Raw genomic sequence first — 11,773 nt, forward strand, 5'->3', positions numbered from 1 at the left:
GTGACTGAGAGGGGGGGTGAATCAGTCAAAGCAATTTACTCATAATTCAACCAATCAAACTGATCGGTCTGCAACTATCATTTGCATTGACTTAAACATTATGTAAATCATGAAAGAAAATAATATCATAGACAATAGATTTGCATGCACACATAAATAGCACATAACACAGGTAATTATACATGGAAACCCTTGGTTAGAGGGAGAAAACCATGGTGGGGATAACCCACAATCTCTCTTATTGTAGTGAAAAGGAGTTCTCTGTTAAGAGCTTACAATCTGTTCTTTCTGAGAACATCACCTTGTTAGAAGTGACTGGTATCCCGTTAAGAATACCTTAGAACCTATTAAAGTTCGCCTTGCTAGAGGATTTTACAACTTCATATTTGAAGTGACTCTGTTAAGAGATTTTACATAAAGAATCAGTTAAGGATCACCCTGTTAAGGGATTTACAATGTTGTAATTGTTAGAAAGCAACAAAGATGGTTTATCTGTTTGATGACACTACCTCTATCTTATAGATCAGCGTTGCATTCTTTGTTCAACTAATCGGTGTCGGCTTCACCGATTCATACCTATTTCTGCTACGCTCTGTTTTGCTCCCCTATTCACATTCACATAGATCTTTTTCACATTGACAACAACATAATCAAAATGAATTTTGTGAATATATTAGCCTTTGGTTCTGGTGCCAACTTTCCCTCCAAACATTAGATTCAAAATTTTGTTACCGCGCCTTAAATTACTCTCCAGAAATCATTATGGGAATACTGGTCAATACAACTATTCATGTCGATAAGTTTGTCGGTTCAAAAAGTAAGACTGTCGGTTGAGACTCCTATTATGCCGGTGTACTGATCAAATTTTGCCTAACCAGTTACCTCCAGTATACCTGTCTATTATCTACTTAGCCAATTCTCCTCCTGTGTAGCAATCTGTTCACTGCTTAGCCGGTTGACCTCATGTGTGCTGGTCTACTCATTGCTTAGTCAGTCTACAATCTGCTTACCCTGTCTACACACACCTTAGTTGGTCTATACTCTGCTTAGCCGGTTAACCTCTGTATACTGGTCTACTCATTGCATAGCCGGTTAACTCACTGCTGATAGGAATAAGAACTCTTGTTTTGTACCGGTTAACCTTTACTTTTTTATCAATGGACTATGAAGACTTTGAAGATGATGTTGCCAACAATGAGAACCATTTCATTCACCGGTCATACAAAATGCACCAAAATGCCAACATTGTTTACCTATTGATTTTTCATTGAGTTGTAACATTTCCAAAAATAGTTATGTAGTTGGAAGAAAGCCTATTTAAAAAAATAAATATTAACATATCATCATAAATTTTGACACATATAGTACTATATTATGGGTTTGCATGTTCGTCCTAAAGATGTATTTTGTAACATCTTCATCATCATCATTGATATTAGTGTTTAACAAGTATAATAATCGATCCATTTTCTTATATGTAGGTTATTTTTCATATAAATATGTAAGTGTCCTCCAATATCTCCAAGATCTAGTTTTAATAGTCTCTATGTGGATAGTAACTTATGAAGAACAATTACTTTTAATAGTGATAAAAATTTATTTTCTCAAATTCAAAATTCATTTTTTTGTATTTCAATTAGTTTGTACAATGATTCTCAATTAAATCCCAAAGATGATTGGATATAAAAGTATTTTCCATATGCATACTCCAACATTTGTAATTTTTCAGATGTCAATCTTCCTATTTCTAAGATGATAATTATTAGATATATTAAAACACTAAGAAAACAAGACACATGAAACCATAATAAGTTTGAGTAAAAAAATCCATATAACAATGTTTGTTACTCCAAAATAATTGTTATAAGTCAATACTAAAATTTTGAAAAACCATGTAGGCTACTCTAAATTTATCCTATCATTAATAATCATTAAAGTTCAAAAAAGACTTTCTTCTACTAACTACATCCATCCTATAGTATTTTAAAAAAATAAAATTCTTTTGCAAAATAAGATAAATAGTGAAATAGCTCAAACCAAACCACCCATATAATTAAATCTTATACATGATACACAAATAGTCTTTCATGGAACATATTGATTTATATTTCATGTAAATATTATTCTTAGTCACTTCCCAAATTAATCAATCTTCCTTGCAAAATGATACATTACTACTCTCATGGTAAGCATTGAGCTCTAGTTTTTTAAACACAATCCTAAAAACAACACATGTTCCTTCATAGTAATAGAATGGATTTGGGTATAACTCCACAACGCAATGGTTAGTTGTGAGCCTCCTACATGGGAGGTTTTGGGTTTGAGTCTGATCAAGCTCCATGTGTCCCTTATAGGCAATGGAGAGATAAGGTGATTCTTAGGCATGGAAGACTAGGAGACATAAGGAGATATAAGGGTGTTATTGTTGAACAAATATGAGGATGAGGCCCCTCAAAAATGTGGTCTCACTGGCTCATAGATCTAGTCAAAAGTGATTCAGATTTTGCCCATTACCAAACAAAAGAAAATAAAAATAGAATGGATTCACTATAGCCTAAAATATCCATTTAATTTGAAAATCAACCTTCTAAAGCCAAAGCACTAGTAGAAAATAATGAACGTACTAGAACTATGTTGAGTCAATAAAACTAACTTTTCAACACTTTGGTTTTGTGTTTAATACCAAGCCATCAAATGCCATTTATCCAAAAAATCCAATGCCAGATACACCTTTTGATCGTTTTTCTCTTGCACAATCCATAATTTAAGCATATACTTGCTAGAGTTAGCACACGATTCATCCTTCCACAAACAAGTCCTTAATGTTTGCAATTTAGTTGTTTTCCAAAATCATTTTGGTAAATATATATGTATAAAATTCTCCTTGTAGATTGAGAATGTTACAAATTTGTGAAGAGTACATATTTCTAGAACAAAAGTTGTTACAAGAGTAATAATGTAGAGGGGGTTGAAAAGCTAATAAAACTTGGGTAGGTCTAGGAACAAATTTTTTAGGCTTCCCATTTCTTTGATGCCACTCTAAGCTCCAAGATCAAATACAAGAATAAAATCAAGAATTACATTTACAAATAATATAATAAAACATGGAAACTATAATATGTTTGGGCATTATATATGATTACATTATTCAATGAAATTTATAAAGGCCTTCACATTTTAGACTTTGACAATAAATTTTCTTATAGAAGTGAATCATTAACTAACACACCCAAACAATACATAGTTAAACTAACATTATTAAGAAACTGATACTTTTGGCCATTATGTCAAAAGTATTATATTGCAAGGGATAGAACATCATGTCATGATCATGTACATAAAAACAAAAAACAAAAGCAACATATATCTTAAAAATTGAAACTATAAAATAACTCTCAAGCAAATGAAATAAAATAAAATAAATTCTTAAATAAATTAAATAAAATTATTCTTTGATAAATAAGAATAGTCTTCATAAAGTAAATGTGCAATTAAAATAAGATAAAAATATTATTAAATAATTCTAAAGTAAATACATTAATTTTTATGTAAAAAAATCTAGAATTAATATTTATAATTTTTAAAATTGATGTATTGAAAATATCTATATTAATATGAAAAAGATATAATATTAAATTTATTAAATTATATTTATTAATTAACTAATTAATTTTTAGATCTCAAACATATATTCAATGAACTTTACAAAGGCCTTCACATTTTAGACTCAACAAAATTTCCTATAGAAGCCGATCATTAACTAACACAATACATAGTTAAACTAACATTTTTAAGAAACTAATGCTTTTGGTCATTATGCCAAGAGGTATTATATTGCATAGGATAGAGCATCATGCAATGATCATGTATGTCAAATAAAAAATGAAAAGCAACATATATTTAAAAAAATAAAATTATAAAATAACTCTCAAGTAAATAAAATAAATTCTTTAAAAAAATTAAATAAAATTGATCTTTGATAAATAATAATAATTTTCATAAAATAAAATAAAAATAGTATGAAATAATTCTAAAGTAAAATAAAATAATTTATATGTTAAAAAAATACTAAAATTGATATTAATAATTTTTAAAATTGATGTATTTAAAATGTCTATCTTAATAATAATAATAATATGAAAAAGATATAACATAAAATATATTAAATTGTCTTTGTTAATTAATTAATTAAATTTTAAATTCAAACATAATAATTTGCTTATTTATATTTACAAACTTTATAATAATATCTAAATCATATATAATTATCCAATAAAATATTCTATAAATAATTTTGATTTGACATATGATAATATACATTATAAGAAAAAAATATAAAAATACATTCAGCCTCCATTTCACTACCACAACCTCCACAACCTCACCACCAATCTGTCTTAATAATGACATTGGAATTATTGACTTTCAATTTGTTCCATAATTCCTCACCCTCCTTCAACATATCATCCACTCCTGTTCTGCCAAAGTGACACTCTTTCAAACTTCGCAGGTGCTCCAATCCACTTGGAACTTTCTTCAAATTGGGACAACGAAATACTCTTAGTATCTCAAGATGTGGCATTGCTCCTTCCTCTAATTCTAAGAATTCCTCTAACACTGAACAACCCTGAATATTTAAGAAAAGCAGCTGAGGAAATCCCTTGGACTTCCCGAACCCTTTTGGCAATGCCTTGCATATATCATTTCTCCATATATCCAACTTTATTAAGTTGGGCATCATTTCTAGTGCTGGATATTCAGCACAATGACAATCCCACAACTCCAGTTGCATCAGATTTGAGAAGCCACATATCCAATTCGGCACTGCAAACTTCTCTAGGTGAAGGAATTCAAGATCCTTCATAGCTAACATTTTCTCTGACAGAGGCGGAAGATTAACTTCAGTAACATTGGTACTGTTGATTATTCCCAAAGTACGCATCTTCACCAATGTGGAAAGGATCCCATCTTCTATACTTTTCAACTCAGCCTCGTGATGAATTCCTATCCACACTTCATGGAGGTTGACCAAATTGACGAAATGCTCCAACCTCAAGAACTCATTGTCTTCAACGGATAGTTTGTTGTCGTTATCTATCATCAGTACTTGTAAAGACACGAGTTTTGATAGTCCCTTGGGCATCGATCCATCAACTTTTTTCAGAGCGGTGCCCAACAAATCTAGATGTTCTAGGAAGTTGAGCTCACCAATCCACTCAGGCAACTGTTCTAGATTCTCGCAAATAGAAATGTAAAGGAAGCGAAGACTCGTATTGCTTTTTACACATTCGGGCACCTCGGCAATATTTGTCCCACTTAAATTCAAAACTCTGAGGAGCTTCAAATTGCCAACACAAGCAGGCAATGAGGAGATTCCAGTGCCACTTAGATCAAGAACACGCAATACTCTCGCACCACTAAGCAAGATTGCCGGAATCTTTTGAATGCCTCTATTTTGTGAGAAAGAGAGAGTGCGAAGACGTGATGCAGAATATGCCCTGTTGCTTGCCATTACATCTACATCACCATCAACTATGCTTTTCTTGCCCATTAAAATCCTCCTGTAACTACAGCTTGCTTGCACAGCTGGACCTTTTCTGAAGGATTCATCTACACTAAATGCACATTGACTTTCTTTTCCTATACTGATGGCCAAATCAAGCAATAAATCGTGCAACTTGAAACTTCCCGATCCCTGCATATACATAGCGCCTACGCTCTCGACCAGACACAGACTATAAAGATGACATAAATAATTCCATCCAATATCTAACTGGTGTTGGTCCTCTTTTTGAGGAATATATCCTTCTGCTATCCACAGGTTTATGAGATAGCAGGATTTTATTTCCTCATCTTCGGGAAAGAAAGACAAATATGCAAAGCAGGGTTTAAGATGAACAGGGAGAGAATCATAACTCAACTTTAGAATCTGCATAATGGGGTCCTCGGTATCCAACACCGCTCTGAGTTGCCCCAATTTGGTTTCCCAATCCCTTGACAATCTCTTGCCCGCCAGAGATGCTGCCACTGTTTTAACTGCTAGGGGCAATCTTCCGCACTCGCCTTCAACTTCTCGAGCAATCCCTGCAAGTTGTTGTGGCGGTTGATTTTTCTGGGAGTCGGGGAAGGCAAAAGCGCAAAAGAGCTCCCAGCTCTCTTGTTGTGACAAAGGGTGCACGTCATAAACACGGGCATTCATGTTGTTGCTCACATGTCTGCTTCGTGTTGTCACCACAATTTTGCAACGGCTATCATTCCCAGTTGGAAGGCCAAGTGCAGATATCAAATCATCTTCCCCAGTTGCCCTCCACACATCATCCAGCACAACGAGAGAGCTTGTGCTTTGTAGACGCTCATAAATCAACTTTGCTGCCTGCACCTCACTTAGCTGCCCATTAATGACCTCGTTCAAGTTTATTTCCGAAGCCATATCAGCTTGCAACTTTTTAAGGGTGTAAGTCTGAGAAATTGAAAGCCAGATTGACTCCTGAAACTTAACCTTTATTCTCTTGTAAACATTTTGCATTAGAAATGTCTTCCCGACGCCGCCCATACCAACGACGGCAATGACAGGAGCGGCAGGGTCATCGAGCAGGCGGAGGACATCTTCAACCTTGGACTCAATAGCCACCGGCCGTGAGCCCCTCTCTATTACACTTGACCCTCTAAAGTTTACATGAGTCTGCGATGTACTTGTGGAGGGTTGCTCTGGATGAGTCACATCCCTAACAAGCTTCAGCTCCGCAGCATCTGCCATGACGGTTCTCATTCTATCTTTCACGTCCTTAATCCGACGTGCCATTTTATAGCGAAATGCTAATTGAGAATAACTGAAAGCACAGACACAAGAGGATTGGGGGATTTCATTATTAGCACCTTTAGATTGAACAGCACATTCGTCCAGTATGTCCTCTGCATCCCAAGCAATATCTGCAATATCCAGCAGCCACCTCTTCACTGACTCATTGTTTGCACTCTGTGCATCTGCATCTGTGAGGTAGCCTCTTACATTTGTGAGCTTCTTTTTCAGCCATTCAAAGTCCTTTTTGAAGTTAAGGACAAGTGAAACCTCCTTGTTTATCTGCTCTATAATCATCCCCCCAAATTTTTCAACAACAACATCAACCACAGCAGATGCCATATCTGATCTTTTTAAAAATCTGAAAAACTGAAGCACTCTCAAATATTCTACACAGATATAACAACGGAGAAATTGAAGCTACAAAAGAAACGGACCTAGACTTAAAAATTTATAGAAGTTGGTGGAAACATTCCCAGTCTTTTATTCGATTGTCCTTCATCTGGATGAGAAAGTGGTGCACCGGCCATGTGATGATGGCTTCACTCATTTTTGTTTTTCCCTCTTTATGTCATCTCAATCTTTGCTGTATGTTGTCGTTTTGTGGCACGCGCATCTTGTTCTGGCCCTCTGGTCTCTTCCTTTTTTTCCAAAGATTCTTGTACCGTGAAAATTGCATAAAAAGTCCTTTTCCTTTCTTTTTACGGGTCCATTTTCATTCCCGTGATTATTTTAACAGCAAAGATTTATGTCGTAATTAGTTTTTATGACTAAAATATTTGAAAATAAAAGTGTCATTTAAGGATATGGTATTTATTTTTATAGTATGGATATAGTAGAATTTATTTTTACTTTAATATTGTATTATTAGAATGACAATTATAACATTTAATATAAAATAAGATAAATAAATGAACTGAAATAATTAGTAGTTGAAAAAGATAATATTGAGTTATCAAAATATTTTAAATAAATCGATAATTTTTATATTAATATTATAGCGTAAGAATCAATATGATAACTAAAATTCATTAGATATCTTAGAAACATTGTAAAAATAAAATAAAATAAAAATTAGATATTGTGTAATCTTAAACTCAATAAACTTGTTATAGGTTAAAAAAATGATCATGTTTTGTCTTTCAAATATTATAATAACATATATAATATATTAATAAGTATTATAATAAATATTATAAAAATGAAACTAGGTGCCAACTCAACTAGACTTGATGAGGTAACCAAATGCAATGCAATCTCACATAAACTAGAGAAAGAGAGAAAACCATATAGATAAAAAAAAACTAACATATATATGATAAATAAGCTTCGTAAAAGATGAGAAGAAAAATACCTCATGTGAGAAAAAGTCTCTCCATAAAAGAGAAGAAGAGAGACTATGCAACCTCCCCTGAATGTAGAATCATTTTTAGTAATGCTGGATTCCCAATGATGGATGTTGAAGATGATGCAAACCCATCAAACAAAATTCCTAAGCTTAGAAGGAAATAAAATCACAGAAGTATGCAAGTTTTCTTCTCATTCCTAAAAAGAAAATGAGAGAAGAAAACTCAAGATGTATGAAATATTTGAGCTCTGCTCATGTGTCCCCATGTTGATGTTGAAGGTGTCGTAGTCAAATCAAGCATTCTAGGCCACATTGATGAAGATAAAAATTTAGAAGCAGATAGAAATAAATTTAAAACATAATCCATAGATAATGATGATCCCTAAAAACACTAGTCAAAGGTCTCCACATTAATACCAAATTGTGATTAATATTGACGTAGAGAATGAACATAAGGGTCTAAATATGCCATCACAACATCTAACAAAGATGATAAAACTCCATGCTAGGAGCTAGCATTAAATAAAATATGAATATCCTCAATAATGTCTTCCAATTTTGCAAGGTATGAATTACAAAACAAACATGCAATGTCTTTCAAGTACTCATCCTAAGTAGATGTACCTAAAAGACGATGAATATCTTACTACACTGAATCACTCAAAGCTTTCAAAGATTTGACACTAAACATTATAAATAAAATAATGATGGAGAAGATGGAAAACAATGCTCAAGAACTAGATCACATGTGAGAATACCTAGATTCAAGTAACCAAAACTGGATGCATTATTCTAGATATAAGTCGCTTATTAGTAATTTTTTAATTAAAATTTGCATTCTAATTTAAATTAATTTTATTATTTGTAATTATTTACTCTTTGTATTTTCCTACAAAAAGAAAAATAGTTGTTAAAATAAATACAAATGTTCTAGAATTTTTTTGAACATTGACTTGTATTAAAAATAATCAACTAAATTGCATTAGAAATAATTAACTAAGTTAGGGTTTTGCAACCTATTTTCCTTTTTATTTTAGTGAAGCCATCTAATCCTATATATTCCAACCTTCTTATTAGGGTTTTTGTATTACCTTAGGGTTTTTAGACCCATAATTTTACAAATGACATTTTATTTTTTTATTGTCATAGTTATCATTTTCATCATTTTTATTCATTGATTTATCTTTCTCGGATGATTTGGCTTACATATTCACACTTTCTATATTATATACACCATTAGATTACTCTTAATGTTTATACTTTATATAAATTTTAGATTTATAATTATACATCATCTTTATATCACTCCTTTACACTTATAATGATTGCTAGACATTATCCCTTGATCATATGAACCCTAGTTTCCATACACATAGATAGAACTCTATTACTAAAATATGAATTCCCATGGACCTTGATCTTTATCATCAATCCATGCTTCCTATTGACACTCAAAATCACACAACCCATATTCATAAAGAATACCATTTTTAGACTTGAATATGTATGTCAATCTTATGAATATGTATGTCAATATAAACGAGGAGGTAAAATTCATAATAAAACTATAGAGGTGATCCAAGATCAATTAACATGCCAAAATTAAAAAAGTTAAAAATAAATAATAGATTTCAACAAATTATAACCTTTGTATAGTTAAAACCCATATGATTTATCACAATGAAGCTATCTATAGTCTAAGTAGATTGGACTGCGATGTGAATATTCATATTGTAGTCACACAAATCTGTCCAGCTTAATTAAATAAATATTTGCTATTTATTTGATTAAAAATCCACTAGCCATCAGTTAATTAAATTAATATTTAATTAATTTATCCCCAAACATTCTTCTATTAATTAAATAAATTATTCAATTTATTTTAATTAATTCATTAAACCAAATTCAAATCAATTAAATAAATAAAATATATTTATTTAATTAAATCCCCCTATTCCTCTTTTAAATAAATTAAATAAAAAAACATTTATTTAAATCATTATCCCCCCCCCCCCCCCAACTTGCATTTTCCTACAAATGCAACTTGCACACATTTATTGAAATAAATAAATTTTTATTTTAATAAAATCCTATTTTCCCTCACACACCAAATCCACTTACAAAATCTAATCCCCTTCTAGATTCTTCTAACCCCTTCCTAATTAGCCTAATCCATCCCCTAATTATTGTCACATTCCTAAGCAAAATGGAGTCACTTCTCAAAGACTCCAAAGTCTTTGAAAAGCATTTAATGCTTTGTGTGTTCAACAAATTAACCCCCAAAGTCTTCGAAGACCACTAATGGCTCTTACATGACCATTTATGGCTCTTACATAACCATTTATGGTTATTTCAAACTTGTCTCCCCAAACATTTATTGTTTTGACCATATTCATCCATTTCACATTTGCACAAAAATTTATCCATTGGATAAAAGCTTTATTCTTTGAATAAAAAGTTTATTCATTCAACCAACCTTGACTTTAAACTCCCAAGGTCATGTCAAGCATTTAATGCTTATTCCCTCCCCTCTGAACCTATCTCACATTGACACTTGTCATCCTGGGATTGGGTTGAAAGCCCTCACATGGATTTGAAATCATTCAATCTTGACCCTTGTTGAGATTACTCAATCTCAACCATCCATTGCTCCATTTTTTCTATAAATAGAGCCCATTTCTTCATAATCCAGATCCTGAAAACTTGTATGCATCTAACCTATAGGCATTTTAGAGAGCATTTAGCATAGCAAACTAATATCTTGGTTATTTTAGTTAAAATCAACCATTTTAAATATCATCTAGTATTTTAGCTTTTTATTTCCCATTTGAAGCACAATACTACAATCTCAATCCTCCATAAGCATCCATAGTGCAAAAAGCTGCTAAGAGCTACACTATTTTGGAACTTGGAGAGGAGAGGAACAAGGGAGAAGGAGCTAAGACCATGTTAGGAGGTATTTGGAGATGCCTCATCATATTTGCTTCTTTAGTTAAATATTCTTGCATGATTTTAGTGTCTTTCTTGATATGCCTGTTTAGATTAGCTTTTGATTGACTAACACTAATGATTTTCTTGTGTCTTGTGTGTGGTTTATCTTAGACTAACCTTGTCCATTTTGCAGGGCATCATTTGGTGAACCCGACGTGAATCGAAACACCAAAAATATCAATTTTAAAAAAAAAAACTAACATGTTTGAATGTTGAAAGTGTCACACAGGTTGTGCTTTGGCGCTATTGAACTCGTTCTAGCGCTATCAACACTTATTCTTTTAGCTCTATTGTCTCAAGTTTGGCGCTTTTGGAACCGTTTTGGCGCTTTTGAAGTTGTTTTGGTGCTATTACCCATTTTTCAGTGCTTTTGCCTCTCTGTCTTTCCCCTTCTTTCAGCGCTTTTGAGTTAAATAGTGCTTTTGTTCAAATGCAAACTAGCGCTATTGTAACAGAATGTCGTAAAAATCACCTTGTAACCAAAAAAATGAAAAATTTTAGGCTTGTGGAAGCCCCCCTTGGACATAGATTTTACTAACCATTTGTTGTTTATGCAAGTTAAAACTCACCATTAAAAATCACAAATTTTCCTTTGGTGCATTAAAACTTGAACAAAAACAAATTTTCATTGCTTT

General features: G+C 32.4%; 1 protein-coding gene across 1 annotated transcript; it reads right to left on the reverse strand.

Moving 5' to 3' along the window:
• Window positions 1-4,258: 4,258 nt before the first annotated feature.
• Window positions 4,259-7,340, reverse strand: LOC131875428 (disease resistance RPP13-like protein 4). The gene has a single exon (XM_059219676.1). The coding sequence runs from the start codon at window positions 7,139-7,141 to the stop codon at window positions 4,382-4,384; it is 2,760 nt and encodes a 919-aa protein (XP_059075659.1). The 5' UTR covers window positions 7,142-7,340; the 3' UTR covers window positions 4,259-4,381.
• Between the last annotated feature and the right edge of the window lie 4,433 nt (window positions 7,341-11,773).

The sequence above is a fragment of the Cryptomeria japonica genome, chromosome 4 (genome assembly GCF_030272615.1).
Source record: "Cryptomeria japonica chromosome 4, Sugi_1.0, whole genome shotgun sequence".
Lineage (NCBI taxonomy): Eukaryota > Viridiplantae > Streptophyta > Pinopsida > Cupressales > Cupressaceae > Cryptomeria > Cryptomeria japonica.

Coding starts and splice junctions, on each gene's coding strand:
- LOC131875428 (XM_059219676.1), bottom strand. CDS start 7,141: ATGGCATCTGCTGTGGTTGATGTTGTTGTTGAAAAATTTGGGGGGATG.